The sequence below is a fragment of the Mastigoproctus giganteus genome, chromosome 3 (assembly GCF_048544385.1).
Source record: "Mastigoproctus giganteus isolate SK-2022 chromosome 3, ASM4854438v1, whole genome shotgun sequence".
Lineage (NCBI taxonomy): Eukaryota > Metazoa > Arthropoda > Arachnida > Uropygi > Thelyphonidae > Mastigoproctus > Mastigoproctus giganteus.
In genome coordinates this window covers 257,032,014-257,050,183 of record NC_143577.1, presented here as the reverse complement: position 1 = coordinate 257,050,183, position 18,170 = coordinate 257,032,014, and the positions used below count along the sequence as shown (strand labels likewise).

At 41.8% G+C, this 18,170-nt stretch overlaps 1 protein-coding gene across 1 annotated transcript in view; it reads right to left on the bottom strand.

Moving 5' to 3' along the window:
* The window catches only part of LOC150089092 (uncharacterized), a 177,200-nt gene that overhangs the window by 31,835 nt on the left and 127,195 nt on the right, over nucleotides 1-18,170 (bottom strand). Inside the window, exon 3 of the mRNA XM_090371056.1 lies at nucleotides 13,682-13,824. Coding sequence (XP_090227182.1) covers nucleotides 13,682-13,824 — 143 coding nt within the window. The remainder of the gene's footprint in view (nucleotides 1-13,681; nucleotides 13,825-18,170) is intronic.

Genomic DNA, 18,170 nt, shown 5'->3' with positions numbered 1-18,170 from the left:
GGAGGAATATCCTCATGACCCGGTGTTTACTGTAAAAGGAGAGTAGTGCAGTCAGGGAGGCTGTGAACCTTGGATGGAGTGAGGACCCCAGTGTTGATTCAAAACTTATCAACATCTACTCAATTGTGGTTCCAAGGTAAGCTGGGGTAATAGAAAGCAATAAAATTATATAGTTATAAATAAAATTAAATAAGATAAAAATAAAGAAGACCCCCAGTTCCCACAGATTCAACAATATCAATTGAGTATTGGAAAAAAACCAAACTGCTTGTTTCATTTAAAGGAGCACAAACTATCATTCAACAATTCAAGGAGATTGGCAGTTTAAAGGACAAACCACGATCAGGACGACCGCGCATAATAAGAAACGGCTTGGACTGAGAGCCACCAACATTGGACAACTGTAGAGTGTAAAAACGTACTTTGGACGGATGAATCCAAATTTGAAATTTCTGGATCCAAGCGTAGATGTTACCCTGCTACCATTAGTGGTTTTACCTTGAATCTTGATGAAGATTTTTCCTATGAAAAGAAGAGGATAAGAGTGCATTTTAATAATATGTGGCAACACGATTGGTCTAATTCTTCTGTTGGTGCCTACTAGAGGTTACTTCCACATCGTCAAGGAATTTTCAGAAGAAAGAATTGCTTTGGTTATCTCATAGCCTTTCTGTTACTTTTCCTCCTTGGGGGCTTAAACTCCAAACTCTTCTCGTTTGGTCTTTCGGACACACCGCTTTGCCATTGTAGTGCTACTGAAACTGCAGATCATGTCCTTTTCGACTGCCCTTCCCATTGTGATCCGAGACCTTATTTACGCTGTGCCATTCCAAACTTCTCTATTGAACACAAGGAACTGATCGTTGAACTAATGAGTTTTTTATTCTGTTTAATTCTTATGCCAACAGGGCCTTCAAAAGAAGAAATGTTATTCGTGCCTCAATTTTGCCTCACTAATAATGAAGTTTCTTCCTTGAGATCCTCATCACCAAAGTGTGAGAACGTTCACTGTTGGAAGCCTCTTACTACGTTGAGAACTGAGAACTTTCACCTCCTGAAAGCCTCTGTTTTCGTTTACTGTTTTTGCATGCTAACAGTTTTCTAGTTAATAGTTTTTATGTATCTCTCAAAAAAGGATTGTTCTGAACCTTAGGTGACATTCAGATTTCTAGACAGGATCTCTATTGAGGATTATTCTGACCTCAAATTTCTCTTTTTGTCATATTTAAAAAGGAAAAAAAAAATTAAGCGCATCTCAAATATTGCTTCGTCTGCATCTGAAAATCCGGGTTTTCTCTTTCGCTCTCGAAGTTACTTTTCTTCAAAGCACAAATCTAAATCTCTCTTAAGCAACACTCTAAAAATCTAAAATCTGCCCTACATGGATTATTGTTCTCACATCTGGAGCGCTGCCCCCAAAACCTCTGAGGCTTCTAGATTCCATTCAAAAGTGGGCTGTTAGGTTAATTGATAACTCATCTCCGACAAAGTACCTCCACTCTCTGTCTCATAGATGTTCTGCTTCTGCTGCCTTTTCTTTTGATACTTCTATTTGTTCTGGTCTTTCGAACTGGTTTCTGTAATTCCTCTCTCTCTCTCTCTTCGAAACCAATCCGAACACAGGCTACACCCAGTCAGCATCCACTCACTGTCTAAACTTTAAACTTACGGAACCGCCTTTTCTTTTTTCTGTATTTATTCCTTCAACGTCCGTTTTCTGGAACACCCTCTCTTCGCATGTATTTCTTGAAAATTACAAACCTACAGAAATTCAGGCGCAATGTCAACAAGTATCTTCTCAATCATCGCCCAACTACAGGTTCTAACACCTTTCGTGTTTAAAGTTTTCATTGAAAAAGTGAAAAAAAAAAAACCTCATGGTGTTGATATAACCAATTATTTTGACATTCAATAGTGGGCAATAAAATAACAAATTAGTGTTGATGTTGAAGAGAATCGAATCCAGTAGACATGTGATTCTCTTCTCTCCATATTGTTCTATTATAACCACGTTGGGTTCAAATGCAAATGGAAGATTAAAATTGCAAGATTCCTGCATGAAACTGATGATGGAGTTATGCAACAAAGGGAGAATCCATCGTCAAACTGGAATGATTGCTTCAATTATTCAGAAAAGTGGGGAGCGAATCATTGACGTCACTGTGAGCGGCATAATGGAAGGGATTTTAATTAATTAAGCGAATCCGGGAAGAACCGATGGGAGCGAATGGCTGACGGGAGTGGCTGGTTTCGGTTGGGAGAGGTGGGGAGGGTTTTTTCCAGGTTTCGGCCTAATTTGACACGGCTGTGGAAAGATAATCGGGGAAACTTCGGGTGAATGACTAACGACTGCCACCAGTGAGTTATTGCTGTCTGCGGAGGAATTTCTGCTTCGGCGAGGCCGAAGTCGAGGTGCCGCCGACCCTCTCTACCTTTCGCACGTGTCCGGGGTCACCCATCTGCGAAGTTTTTCTCGGGGTGAGGGAGAAACTGGCCGGGTATCCTCACGAGCTGTTTGTCCCGTCGAAGACGATTGCCAACCAATAAATCTGCGAACAAAATGCAGGCCGGGGAGGAAGACGTTGTACGGGCCGTGCAGTTGCCGTCGAGACACGTAATGACCCTCAGATAAGATTTATGTTCGCCGTAATGTTCGAAGAAGCTCCTTATCAAAGATAGATTCTTCTGCCCTAAACTCGGTGGCTAACTGAAGTTTGCGGCCCAGAATAATCTCGTCAGCAGCGACTCTGGCCTGAATGGCTTTTATTTATCAGCCGGATGATAGACTGTGCTCGATCCATTATGACCGCAACTGGTAAAGAGGAGGGCGATGACCTAAAATTGGAGAGGAGATCACTGGCAGGGACGACTCGATTGCTTTTCTATTTTACTTTTCTGCCGAAGCTTAATTCGAGGAACGTACTTTGGATTAAGACACTGCTGTTCCGTTTTTCTCCAAAAACAATTTAAAAAGTGACCTCAAGCGTGTAGACTGCCCCCCCCCCCCAATCTGATTGCCTCATACATCTGAATACCTCTTCTAAAAATCCTTTTGGCTGTTGGCAGAAGCATTCTTCGACGGTTTTGAAACGACATTATTTTAAAGCTCTTCCAACACGAAAGTCACCCGGTGGCAAACGCGTCCCACAAGCAGACGCTTCAGTGGATCTTTTGAATTAAGACTGCATTCATTCAAACATGAATTAAGCCCGAATCGAATTTGTAACGGTTGGGCGTGTGTTGATCCATCCTTTGAACGACTGATCCATCGTCTGAACCGTTCAGTCGTTTGGTGCCGAGAGGCAGGTGGTCCAAAGTTTAGGCATTCCCTTTCGAGTTAATGTCAAGGTGTTTAAAGTTTAACAAATAAAGGCCAAAATTCCAAAATACGGTGTTTTGGAAATCCAAGTTCCTGAATACTGTAGCTTAGCTTTTGGGGGTGTTCACTGGGGATGTTTACTCGGACCTTGAATGGTCCGAGTAAAATAAAATTCCAAGGGAATTTTTCCACTTTCATATGACATACGTGAGGGAGGGAAATGCATTTAAACTGATAATCGTAAAATGGATTGCCAAAAATTTTCCCCTAACCAAAGACTGACTGATGTGTAAATCCCACCTACTCTTGCGCAATTTGGAAGTTTATCTGAATTAAAGGGGGGGGGGAAGGGTTCGATAAATATTTGCAGTATAAGAAATAGACAAATTAAAGGAGGAAGTTAAGGAGGGTGACATTAGTTACTTGGCTTTTTAGTTTTTAATTTAACGTAAATTTGATTTATTTTGTTTTTTTGGATGGTGGTACCTAAAAGATTAGTTCCTTTTATGCCCTCATCGGTAGAACATATGGTACGATCACCGTCCTCCCCACGCCGGCTGAAGAAGACCTCAGTTCGAATTCCGTCGATGATGGGAGAAATTTTTATGGTTCTTTTTCAAAATGTGGTTGATTTAGTCGGTCTGAGGCGAGGGTAACGTGGTTTTTTTTTCTCCTGCAAACTCGGGTTTTTCCAGGAGAAAAAAAACCAAACAGAAAATTGACCTCAGAACACAAGTCACAGACAGTCTACAAGCAGCAATACGGCCTTAGTCGCCGATGCTCCTAAAACCCAATAACAACAACACCGTTCTTTTATCATTTACTTCCTTTTTGATTAATTCCTTTTATCATTTATTCCTACAGAAATATTTGGTAGAGATATCAATATTTGCTCGGATTGTAAGGCGAAAAGAAAGGATGCTTTGAATGAAGTAATTAATGTATGGCAGACAAGATGGGATGCCATACCTACAGGAAGGGTAACCAACTTGTTTAGCCTTGATGCGACTTTCCTTAGTGATAAAAGAAGTTCACATTTGGTTACACATAGTTTACAGTCATCATTTTTATTAACAGGGCACGGGTCAATGAATCAGAAATTATATATACATTTCGACTCGGTAACACGGACCTTTTTTTGCGGGCCAGAGAAGGCTGGCAGGATATACTGCATGATTTTCGAATATATGACAATGACAGGATAGCGATACGTGAAATGCTTGGCAGTATAGCTCCAGGACAAGAAGCTATGTTTGTAGCAGACCGGAATAAGTTTCAAATGTTCCATGCATTGCTAAAGAAGTTTTGAACTGAGGAAAACTGTGATTCCAGTGGTACGTGGTTGATAAAATTCATCTGGTTGGAGGCATCGCGTGTTTTGATGCTGCTGTTTGTAATGGTTGCACAATCGGAAGTCTGGACGATCTCTTTTTTCTTTTTTTTATCCTGCCTCTGGAGCGGGCCCCACTAGACTCTTTTTTTTTTTTTTTTTTTGTCTCATACTCTGAGGCCATAGGTGTTCCATGTACTGGAACTGGGCCACCTTCCAGTGGTGTGGACGAGTACCCAAAATCATCTGTACAGGTGATTGATGCTTCTGGGTAGTCAAGCGGCCAGAACGCACGCACAAACCTACACCAACACATTTTTGGCCCTTTTGCAATAGTACTGTTCATCACATAAATACGAGGCGGAGTTGAACTAAAGATATCTGGGGTGTATGTCTTCCCCCTGGAGATTTTATGAAGGAATCCCCATGGATTAGAATTTCCTGAATCCTTGACGAAGTCCACCCAGGTTTGTTGTTTCCTGTTGGCAGCCGCTTTGGTAAAGGTGTTCTTTTTAGCGAGGTAGATGGCATGCAGTTATTCAACGTCTGGGGGCGGCCAATTTCTGTAACGCTGGTATTTCTTACGCGCTCTGTGTGCCTCTTTCCTTAGCACAGTTAGCTCGGCGTTCGACCAGGCACAAGTTTTAGGCTTTATGGTCTTTTTCTTCGCCAAGCGATATGCAGCTAATTGGAGTGAGCTCTGGTACAGTTCCGCCAGGTCAGCTGCACTCTTATCGGATAACGAGGGTAGATCTGGAAAATCTATGTGTATGGAAGAGTCAAAGGCTGCCCATTCAACGGCCTTAGTCGAGAACCTGATAAACCCATTAGGAGCGATATGAGGCGCTCGGTTAGGTGTGTTCATGCTGATGTGGAAACGTATCACTCTATGATCGCTTAGGGTCCAATCAGGAATGATGGTCCAGCCGCAAATCAGGTTTCTTAGGTCATTGGTGGTAGCTGTGATGTCGATGTTGGATTTCCCTGTAGCGCTGCAGTAGGTGGTGTATTGACTTTGTTGTGAATATTTAGGTTCCGAATGGAGATCAGGTCCTCGAGCAGAAGTCCTCTGGAATCCGGAACTGGTGACTGCCAGGGGTGGATTTGGCATTTACATCTGAGGTGATAATAACCACACTGAATCCTAAGGAGTCCAGTGCGAGATCTATGTAGTTGAGTGATGCCTCAATGTCATGGGATGGCAGGCAGTATAAAGAGAGGAGACAAAATGAAAGTGAGGCATACGTTACCTGAATACAAGTTGCATACTTCATGCACAGGCCATGGATCACTAGGTGCCATCAATTCCCTTCCCAAAACAGCCACTGTTGGGGAGGATGGAATTCCGCAATTTATGATCAAATGCTTGAGCACATTTATCATAGACCCTCTTCTCTCGATCTACAACAGATGCCTCGTTGAGCATTATTTCTCACCCCAATGGAATAAGTACAGTATACCCCATCCCTAAAAACCAGTTTGCCGCAAACGTCAGCCAGTTCAGACCCATATCAGTTGCCTCTTGTCTGTTAAAAACTCTTGAAAAGGCTTTGCTACCCACAATTACTCAACAAATCCTCCAGACGAAACCATCTGAAATCAATTTTGCCATCGAAGGAAAATCATCAATCACTAACTTGGCATCCACCACAGAACGCATTCTCTCAGCCTTCGAACAAAGAGCTGAGCTAGCAACCACATATCTCGACATAAGCGCAGCCTTTGATGTGTCCATCCAGGCCTTGCTCCTCCTACTTAAGGAGAAATTTCACATTCGAGGTGATATGCTGTGCTTTTCGGAATCTCTTCTGTGTCACAGAATATTTATTCTCCATCGGCAACAACACACCCTGTCCTGCGACATTACTGCTGGAGTACCGCAGGGGGAGGGGGGTCCTATCTGGTGTCCTGTTCACAGCTGTCATCGTGCCCATTATTGCCTCAACGAATGGTCTCCTATGCTATGCCGATGACCTCAAACTGATGACTCAAATGAACCCTGGCGACAACCCCGTTCAGCTCAACAACAGGATCAATTCCCAACTTAAGGATCTAGAATTGTACCTGGCAAACTTCAATCTAAAAATCAACCCACTGAAGTCTGCTCAGGTTATATTCTCCCTTAAATCCATGGCGACACTACTCAACGTTTCACTCGCAGGGGTACGAATACCAAATACCCTCGCACACAGACCTTGGTGTTCTGTTTGACCAAAAGATGTCCTTTGTCAACCAGATCGAAAAAATCAGAACTAAATTCTCTCGTCTACGGTTGATCTGAAAGCAGCAGCTGCTATATGTCCGACATCCTGTTACTGTTAAAAGGTTCATCACCTCCACCGTTGCCGACCGGACTAGCCAGGTGGGTAAAGTGCCTGCCTGGCAACCCAAAGGTCACGGGTTCGAATCCCGCCTCGGGCTTGGATCAAAGTACTGCAAAAACCTTGGGAGGTGCATTATGGCCACAGAAGCCTATGCGCCAACAACTACCAAAAAGAAAAAAAAAAAAAAAACCTCCACCGTCTACCCCGCCATTCTCTATGGTGCAGAAATATGGGCCTCCGCTGCACATACAAACCTGAAGCGGGTGTACACGGCTGAATACTGGCTACTGAAATGGGCCAATAACAAGCTTCGGCTACCTCCCGCTACCACAACCACCATGATGGCACAAGCACTCGACATCCCGAGGATGAAGTTCCTGATCGTGGAAAAGAGGCTGGTCTTCACAGCCAAACTCATCACGGGCCAGATATCATCTGCAAATATTTGGAACACTTGCTCTTGGAGGATTCCACAGCCAAGCCTAAGGTCGGTACCAGCACTCGTGGCTCACCACAACAGGTTGGTACTCACTGAAAGATTTGTTCCCAAGCAGATGCTCGCTGCCCTCAACCGTTGGCTGTTCTGGTTGAGTGAGATGATTTTCCTCTCTAGACTGTTTTACTGCTGGCTGCTTCTCTTGATGCTTGTGTTTTTATTTAATTTTGTTTTCCTGCGGGGCTGATTATTTGTTGTATTTTTCTTTCCTGCCTGATTGCAGCTGCAATCAGTTGGGTTTTTGCTAGTACCATATAGTTCTTGGTCTAGCATTTTTAGTTGTAAATGGGTTTTGGTTCTAAGGGGTGGGATGGACTTCTCCCCGCCCTCTCAGATCCAATTGCTTTGTTGGCTGACTGGTTGGAGGCGTTGTTCTCCTCCTCCTCCTCCAGTCTTTCTATTATTTTCTTTTCTACTGCCAGTTGCAGTGGAAATGTATAGTTTTAGCTTTTGTTCAGCCCTGCAGGTTGAGGTTTTTTTTTTTAATGCTTACCTATGCATTATTGTTACGTGTCTTGTTATTTGAAACAAGTTTTGTTTTTCGCAGCTTGTGGTAGCAGCTTTGCACTTTCTGGTTATGTACATATGTATATAGATTAGATTACTTGTGCAGAGACATTTTCTCTGCATATTCATTAATTATTGTTTAATATTTAACGTATTATTTTGATTTTGATTTGTTATACTTAGATTTAAATTTAGAATTGCTTTTGATTCGGTTAACTAATTTATTTGTACGGAATTTATTGGTTTTGCCTTTGGCATATCTTTGCCTTGGGTGAGTTCTGTTTGTCTCTTTGTGTTTTGCATATATGTTTCTGCATTTCTTCTGGTTGCCTATTTCTGTTAATTTTTGGTTGACTGGTTTTTCAGCTAAGATTTTAATTACTTATTTTGTAAATATTTTACTCTCTGCTTATGCAGCGAAATTTGTTAATATGTTTACTGCTATGTTTCATATCGGTGACATAAGTATTTATTATTTATCTTAATTTATTCTTTTAAGTGGCTATCTAATAGCCACTTGTACATTACCTATGTTCTTTCCTTGAGACTTTTCTTTTTCACCTTGTCGGTGCAGGTTGGGCTTCCTTCCTGGCTAGGGGAATCTTTCTTTCAAAATTACAAGCCTTCAGGCTTCAAAATTTTACCTCTTCAAGTTCTCTCGCTTGTTAGATTTTCCAACTAGTGTTTTCCTCTTTCCTGTTTCTTCTTTTTCCTGAGAGAGTGTTTTGCTCTCTTTTCTTCTTCTTCTACTTTCTTTTCTCCTACTTTCTCCTCCCTATTCCTTATTTATTATAACCGGGATTCCACTTGTTGGAATCCCACTTAGTGTAATTTAGATAGTTCCTGGAGCGCCTCCACATGGCTAGGGACGGGAGTCGGGACGCACGTAGCTTGCTCCCTGCCTCCCGGCTGCTAAGACTCCAGGGCCGGCAAACAACAACCATCACAACACACACACATATATACTTACACACACACTTACACACACTTGCCGGCTATAAATAACCTACAGATGCTACAGCGGTATTTAGGGGTAACCCTGGAGGCCGCAATCAATACAAGAATACCTTGTCCCTTGCCCTCAACCGAGTGGACGCCGACATCGACAGCATAATAAGTAAGAAGAAGAAGGACAGACACAACTTTATCAAAGCCCTTGAACCCTGATATATTGCCAAGTTGTATTTATTTCTGTATTTATGTCTTGCTCTGTGATTTTATGCTGTATTTGCATTTCTTTTACATTTGTGATCGGTATTTTGTAGCCTTTTGTATTTGTACGTCGTACTTATCTTTTCCCCAACTGCTATATGTGAACCCCCTGGCGCTCGTCGCCGTGATGGGATATTGTGCTGTAACTCTACTCCACATTAAAGATTTATTTATTTATTTCCAGCTCTTTATTCATTACTGTGATGCAGGTTTTTGGGTGATCCAGGGTGGGTTGGATGATCCGATGGTGAATAGAGAAGCCCATAATCTTTGAAGTGTTCACTCAGAGTGCCCAGCACATGGATGACTGGACCCCAGGGTATCCCAGCAGAACATCGCTCAACCCATGACACCGCCGCCATCGCTTCTTTTCGTCTCACAGTGCATCCAGGTGCCATCACTTCCCCTTCCACACATAAACGGCCATCCACACGGTGCAACAGGAAATGTGATTCATCAGACCAGACGACCTTCTTCCAATCACTCAAGGTCCAGTTTCGATGTTCGCGTGCCCATTGTAGGCGCTGTCGCCGGCAAACTGTGGTTAGCATAGGCACTCGGAGAGGCTTGTGGCTATGCAGCCCCATTTTCAGCAGGGTTCGATGTACTGTGTATTGTGACACATTACTCCCGTCACCAGCATTCCAATTACCGGCAAGTCGCGCCACAGTCGCCCTTCTGTTGCCACGTACCGTCCGTGAAGGCGTTCGCTCACCTCGAGCATCGATGAGTTGTAGTCATCCAACACCTGGCCGGCTTTTCGTTGAATTTACCCTCCTTGGACCACTTTTGGTAGGTACTAGCCACGGCTGACCGTGCGCTTCCCACCAGCCGCGTTGTTTCGGATATGCTCTTTCGGAAAGGCAGCGGACTTAAGCGAGTTGTAATGGCCTATTTTCGGATATGCTCTGACAGAGCATATCCGAAAATAGGCCATTACAATTTGGCTTTTGTCCAACTCGTTTAAGTGCGCTGATTTTCCCATCTGAAGAACAAGAGTAACACTGATTAATGGAGCTCAGTATCAGGCGTTTTTTATACCCTGTCCCGAACCGCGCACGCACCGTAGTTCACCTGCAGTTGCTTCGATTTGCATAACGACTCGCTGGTCATAATGTTTTGGCTCATCAGTGTATACACTATTTACAATCAATAGCAAGTTCAAGTTGACTTCAACAGTTCACCAGACAATACAAATCCAAAAGGAAAATCCACTGTAGTAACTTTCCCAAGGATCAAATTAAATTCTTCAGAGGCAGTAGAAATCCGAAAGTAGTTCTCTAATATATAACAAATCATCGTTACTATCTGATAGAAGCAGTAACTCTGAGAAGTCCTAGTTAGAAGTAACTTTTCAGTACAGCAACCCTGAGGTACAACGAATCATAAGAACAACAGTCTGTTTGGAGTTAACTGATCGAAGTTCATCCTTCTTTTTGAAGACACGTGAAGCAAATGTATTAAGAGCATTAAATACAACATGAAATTGAATAAGTAAGGATTTATTTTCACTAGCGAAGAGTCCTTCAATAAGTTGACGTTCTTGTCTATAGTCCAAATAGTAGTGATAATCAAGTGAGATATAATCCACGTTCTCCTCAGAAGATCCACGTTCAAAAGATAAAGGGAATACAAGAATATTACTGTATTTAGTAGTCATGCGGGATTGACCCATAATCATTCATAGAGCAGGTATTTCTGAGTGCTCGCCCTGGCCACTCGGCTACAGTGTGTGTGTGTGTGTGTGTGCGCGCGCGCGTAGTGATCGCATTATCAAATCCCACTGTAAACCTGTACTTTGATGATTCAACCTCATTACTTCTTCTATCCTGTTTGGGTAGAGTAAATATGCTTGAAATGTTTGTGTACGCCTACACATGTCGCGAATCGGGATCTATTTAAAAGAGGCAATTGTGAATAACAAGCTCATTTACTCTACAAAATTCTTCAACTCGTAAAGATTCGTTGGGCAACATTTGCAAATAGTTAATTCTGTAGCCGACAGACTGCGTAATTTGGAAACCCAACTAGAAATCTCTTGTGCACAACGCAAAGCCATTGAAATTAGATTAATCAAATGTCGAATTCACTTCCGCAGTCGTGGATATGTGGCGTCTCGCCTGCTGCCTCGAGAAACTCGAAGAGATTTCTAGAATTCTCTTTATCTCTAAAGTCATTAATCTCTCTATGAAAAGAAGCAAATTCATTTCAGATCGTCCTGGCCACTATAATTGCTGCCTTCTGTTATCTTCAGCGTTAGTTGAAATGCGATGGAACAGCCGGCAATTGAACATCGCGAAACAAAAGATGGATAAGTGGTTTTCTTCAAGTGGATGTTTTGTCCAGCTACACGAGCAGCTCGGAGAATTGGAGATACGAAACAAATTGTTCGGGAAAGAGTGAGTAAACAGATTGGCGTGTGACCAGCGAAGAATGGGATGCGTGCCTGCGATAAGAGGTTTTAAGCATTTCTTTGTGTACAAAAAGGATTTCGAAGGTGCCGAGAGATTAGTTTTCACACATCTCGCGGTGTTCGCTGCCGAAGAGGTTAGAAAGCAAAATTCCTCGAGACCGTTTCGAAGATACGAAACACTTAAAAATCTCGTGGCCTTCATTCGCCCTCAGGTGGGAAAGAGGTGCTAAGTAACAAAGACAAATCCACAAATCAGAAACAGGATTGGTATTTCAACAGAAAGAGACTGGTGAGATGGTAAAATAGCTACGGAATCAAATCGCAATTTGACCCGAAAGCAATAAACCAGGAGATGTGAATTACGTAATGGAAAGAGACTCGCGTTCATTTGCTGCTGCTTTCTCCCGAGCCAGTCTGAACTCTGATTTTTGTTTTGTTTTTTACCTTTTCAAAAAAAAAAAAAAAAGAAAATTATCCGTAAATGTAGATACAACGGGATTTCAGTTAACTTTCTTCTGTGAACTGAAATGCCTGCCTACAAATTATTCACCCTTTACTCTCGAGTTTGCCCTTCTGAATCCCTAGTCTATCCAACCAAATAACCTAACAAGCTCATTTACTCTACAAAATTCGTGAACCCCACCCCCAAATCACCGAAATTCTTCTATGGTAGGGAGCTGTTATGTAAGGAATCCTGTTATCTCGGTTGGAAACAACAAAATGCAGCTTTCGCACGAGCCCCCGAAGTTTTTCATCGAAAACCTCTTGACGAAGCAGCTTACCCCAAAAAGACTGCGGTAATCCATAGGCCCCTACTTCTATTTTATTTCTAATTTTCATAATTGAGATTGACACGGGTAGGCTTTCGAAGTTTTCTGATGATTTCAGGTTGGTTGATTGTTGGTTGTTATACGGGTTTTCAGGCGCAACAGCAGTTTAGGCCACATTGCGCCGTGCATAATATGTCTGGAAATTGAGTGTTCTGTGGTCGATTTACTGTTTTCTGGACAAAAAAATCTCCCTACTGCCTCCTGAGGCCGACTAACTCAGTCATGTTGTGAAAAAAGACCCATAAAACTTCCTCGCGTCATTGACGGAATTCGAACTCAGGTCTTTTCCAACCGATGTGGGGAGAACGGGTGATTTATACCAATGTGCTACCCACGAGGGCTACAAAGGAGAATACAGGATCGGAATGGGACGAATCTTTATTGGGTCTTTTTGAAGAGATATGCCGAGCAATCTTAAATTTCATTAAAACTGGACCGATACAAACGGCTTTAATAAAATCTATAAATAAACGGGTCGAATATTATTCTTAAGGAAAAGCCTGATCGACGCCGATCTTTCAGCATATGTTTTATTGATCCTTGGGAAGGTTTTACGTCCAATTCCAGATTGGACGTAAAACCTACGAATTATTTTCAAATTTTCACAACTTGTTCAGAATATTTTTCTAGACTTTGCACTAAATTTCGTGTCATAGCCACATTTCGAGTGCAGAAGTGCATAATCTCAAAATGTTATGTGATAATCGAACGAGCCTGAAATTTAATTAATTCGACTCGTTATTAATAATAATTGGTTGGTGCGAAAACGCTGATTCGACATTCACCTTGAGAATATGATCGGTGTGAAACAGAAGTCTTGATTGGCAATTTCCAACTCGGGTGGCCGTGGTCCTCGTGTGTAACATTGATCGCAGATGAACAACAATGCGATCTCACTGGAAAACAATCCGCGCTCGGACACTAGGTGGCGCGTGGAAAAAGAAAATAATAGATAAAAGGGATTTGTGGTACAAAGCGGCCCACATGACATTAAAGTAAAAAAAAAAAAATAAATAATAAAAAAATAAAATAATAATCAAAAAGCTTCTTTGGAAGAATTGTTCTTCAACTGCAATGAGGGATGGTTTCAGAGCGCAAACGGAATTCATTGGAAGCAGTCGGAGTGATTCGGAGAGAGAGAAACTAAAAATAAGAAACACTCTGACCAACAACGGCTATTCTGGATAACAAAAACTGAAGAAGTTTATTAAGTTTCTAAGAGGAAAGCGAACTTCCTCGGAATATCTTACCTTCCTTCATCTTAGAAGAGTCGCACAGTTCCTTGTAAGCGGCCTTGGCGCCGTGCACCACCTTGTTCAAGAGCGCCTTCCGTTCCGGCCGGAAGCACCTGGAGGCATAATCGTCGACACACTTCATCCCCCTGTCAAATACACTGAAATACAAAAAAGATGGGTCAGTCATATTGGGCAAAGCAAGCACATCAACAAATTGAACCGCGCTTTCAGTCGCTTGTTGCGAACGTTGTGGTCGAATACTTCGTTCGGATGCAACGATGGAAGAACAGCGAGAGGATGCTCGCTCTCCCGCTATTCTCCCCAGATGGCACGAAGGAGACAAAATTGCCAATAAGTTGCGATCATCACGTGCGAGGATGTCAGAAGTCTTAAGATGTTTGCCGCGACCCATTTTGTCCTCGTCTCGGTACGGGGCTTCTACCGAGGTCACCGCACGTGACACCGAAGTCGTCCTTTTGGCCTTTCGCTTCTAAGAAAATTTCCAACTGAAATACAACGTGATCACGTCCGACAAGCAGAAAATGAATCGAGTCCACTGCTCGTGCAGATATTCGCGCGCGTCCCTTTAATTCCGCGCCCGGAGTGATTGATGGGGGAGAGATTTCTGCGTCACTTTTCACTCTTCCTGGAAGTAGCGAGCGATCCACCGAAGGTGTCATTGCACGGCACGAGCAGTTGCTTAGCAACGAAATGGCCGCGACAGCCTTTCTGCGTGTTACAATCGTAGACCTTTCGGAGTAAGGGTTGCTTTAACGCACGTAACTCGAGGGACCAGTGACAACCGTGTTCGGAGCGGCAATTATCGATTTGATTGATTTTCCAGTTTCATCGGGCTCGGGAGGGAGAAAGGAAGACCCTCCTCCAACGGAACTTCTCAAACTGGCAGCAAAACACGGCGATGACGTCTCTCCGAATTTAGAAGAAGAACTCTTTATTGCATACAAGGCACACGCCATGCACAATATCCTTCACGGCTGCAAGCCAGGGGTTTGTCCCGATTTCAGCGTGAACATAGTGGATGTGTCTGTGCGATCCAACAAGTGCACAGAGAGTGGGTAGTGCAAATGCCATTCTGTAAGTAATGCTGCTTTGTTTTTCTTGTCGTCTGAATATTACTTGAAGTTTGAATTAACAAGTAAACTGACGAAACACTGACTAAAGATAAAAATTCCTCTTTCTGTTTTGCTTAAGAATTGCTGATGCCTTTTTATAGGAAGCTGTTTATCGGGTGGGTCGTCCCGTTCCCCATGAGGGATGACGGACGGCCATTTATGACATCGAACGGATCCAAACCAAATATGCCAGAGACTTAGAGAAAGATTCAGTGTGAATGATGAAACCACTCGTTTCAAATATGATCCACATAAACTCGTTCCATCTTATCTTCTTCGTCAGATTAAATTCATGAACAGCAGACAGAACTGTGTGAAACATGTTTACATATTTGACACAGTTGTCAAATTGAATCCATTAATTTTCACCCTCTGCCCGCTAGAAGAGTTCTGAATCTTCATTTCTTTTATAGACTGATTCTCGAGCTTATTTCTGAGACTAAGAATATTTTAACTTCTTTTCACTCGCGCTACCAAAATGGCAAACATTCCAGCCTTTGACATTTTCTTTCAAATGATGATTTTTTAAAAGCATCATTTTGAGGGAAATCGAGAGATTGGAAGATTTAGAGAGAGAGAGAGAGAGAGAGAGAGAGAGAGAGAGAGAGAGAGAGAGAGAGAGAGAGAGAGAGAGAGAGAGAGAGAGAGAGACCAAAAGCTGTTTCCCTTACCCTCTCAAAAGGTAGTTTCAATCATAATGCATTTCCTTTAACGAATAATTTAACAACTGCAATCTTAGTATTAAAATGACAAGGCGATAGACGGAAGCAAGGTTTATGCAACTCTGTCGTCGAAAAACAAAATAAACAAAGGAAAGAGGAAGAGATTCGTGAAAACCTATATATGGAGTATACTGCTATATGGATGTGAAAATGGTCAATAACAGCAACAGACTGGGGAAGAATTGAAGTATTTGAAATGTTTTGCTGGAGAACATAGATGAAAATCAACAGGAGAGACAAAACACGAATGAAGAGGTCCTCAGCGTAGCTGAGGAACAAAGAACAATAAAGAAAACCATAATAAATAGAAAGATGCGATTCCTAGGACATCTCTGGAGACATAATGATTGGACAGTAAACATACTAGTAGGGCAACTTGAAGGGAAAAGAAGCAAAGGATGACCAAGAATCACATCACTTGATGACGTGCTCTGACTCTGAAGAAAGAACTGCAGTGAAGCAAAACAAAAAGCTCAAATTCGGGATGAGTGGAAAAAAAAAAAAGATCTCCATGGCGACGGGACTTGGCCCTTAGAATGATGATTTCGTCGAAAAAAAAGATGTTTGTCGACTTCTTCCAAATATTTATCTAATTCCTTTTGAAATCCATATAACCTTCCGTCCCTTCTCGGCTGTATTTATTTATTTCCATTTGTAATATACATCAATATTTATTTCCTTTTGTAAGATACATCAGTCGATTCATCTGAATCCTCGAGACAGCGCAAATTCAAGAGCAGACACCCAAATACCTTAAACATGGTAAAATACACCAGGATAGAGAATTTATTAAGGAAGCAAAATACATTAGGATTACAATCTTTGTTTAAAATTAAAACATGAAATGGTGTTCTATACAGCGGTGAATTTATCAAAACACAAATTTCAATAGAGGTTACAAAGACTGATACTGAAATCCTACACGCATTAAAGATCTCCACGATATGTCGCATAACAATGTTTCTGAGTGTTGTTGGTCAATAATTGCACACATTGGGTTTGAGGAAGAGTATTGAGCAGACATTGGGTTTGAGAACGAGTATTGAGCAGATATTGGGTTTGAGGACGAGTATTGAGCAGAAGGTTGTACAGGCTAAAAATGTATATGTTGGTGTCTCTGTTTTCGAGGGCTGCTGTCGGGGAATTTTTTTGTTTTCATAAGAGACATGTGACATGACATGTGTTGTGTCTTATGTAGGCAGCACCTAAACATTAGTTCAACTCCGCTGTGGTACACTGTGATGAGTACAGAGCTCTCTAAAATAGCCAGATACAAGTATGGTGTTCTGTCTGGGAAGTGTGTCTTGTTCTATTGTTTTGTTGTATCTGGCCACTTAGCTACTATGGAGCAGCGATCACCATGATGGCAGCTCTCTAGTACCCGTCCACGTCATGAGGAGGCTGGCCACAACAATACGCGTAGTGTCAAACGAAAGTGACGAGGCAAGAATCCCGCATCCAATGGAGGAAAAATCAATTCCAGTGGATTCCAGCAAATCCCGTACCACAAAACTTAAACTTCCAAATTATAACAGCCAAACCGTGCATCAATTCCGAAACTTAACCTTAGCGAACCACCCCTTAAAATCGCGTTATTATTATTATTTTTATTTATTTTATTTTATTTATTATTACTATATATATATTTTTTTTAGGCCCTAGCCACCGAAATCTCAGGAAATTAGGTGGCAGGGCCTGCCAGAGTAAATAATTATGCTGGGTGTACCTGGTCTGCCTCCACGGGGCTGAGTGTGGGCAACGTTGGGCCCCAGCAGGGGTCTAGCGGCTAAATGGCCAGAGGAACAACGATACACAACACAATACTTCCAAATCCCATACACTTTTAAATCTCTGGCCTTAACAGTGATCTGTTACACCCACAAAGAAAACCCCGCGGAGATGGGGGAAACCCCTGGTGCCGTTTGACACGAACACACTTTACACTTTACTTTACCACTGGGAGCCCAAACCGGTGGTACCAGCAGATAAATTTAAAAAAATAATAATAATAAAATTAAATTAAATAAAATTAGGAAAAAAATAATAATAACAAAAATAAAATAAAATAAAAAAATATATAAATAAAAAAAAGAAAAATAAGTAAATAAAAAAGCAATGAATGTAAGCAAATAAAAAATATAGTAATAATAAATAAAAAAAATAAAATTTTAAAAATAATAATAAAATAAAAAATAAGAATTCTAAAGGGGAAAAAAGCAATGAATATAGGCTAATAAAAAAAATAAAAAAACCGCTAAGAATAACGAATTGAGCAGTGGTCATGTAGCTTAGTGATGGGGTGGCAATCAGCAGTAGTCGGTCGTTAGAGAAATTAGTACGTAAAGTCTGGTAGCCCTTGTTTCATAATAAAATTTCAGATAGACTTGGCCAGGGTGACACATGGCAGAACAGAAGACTCAATGGAATTGATGCCAGAATCGCATGAAGAGAGGAAAAACATATACAGTCAATGATGGTAGGTGAAATCACAATTCAGTTATAAGGCAGATATTCTGATAGTACGGAAGCCGGTTAGCTGGCGCCGTCTGTTAAAAATTTCTTTTGCAAATTCTTGGAATGTTTCAGGAGTTTCCTTATTTGTAATTAAATCGTGTTCATTTCCAGGAGCAAAGTGACGAGATGTAGTTG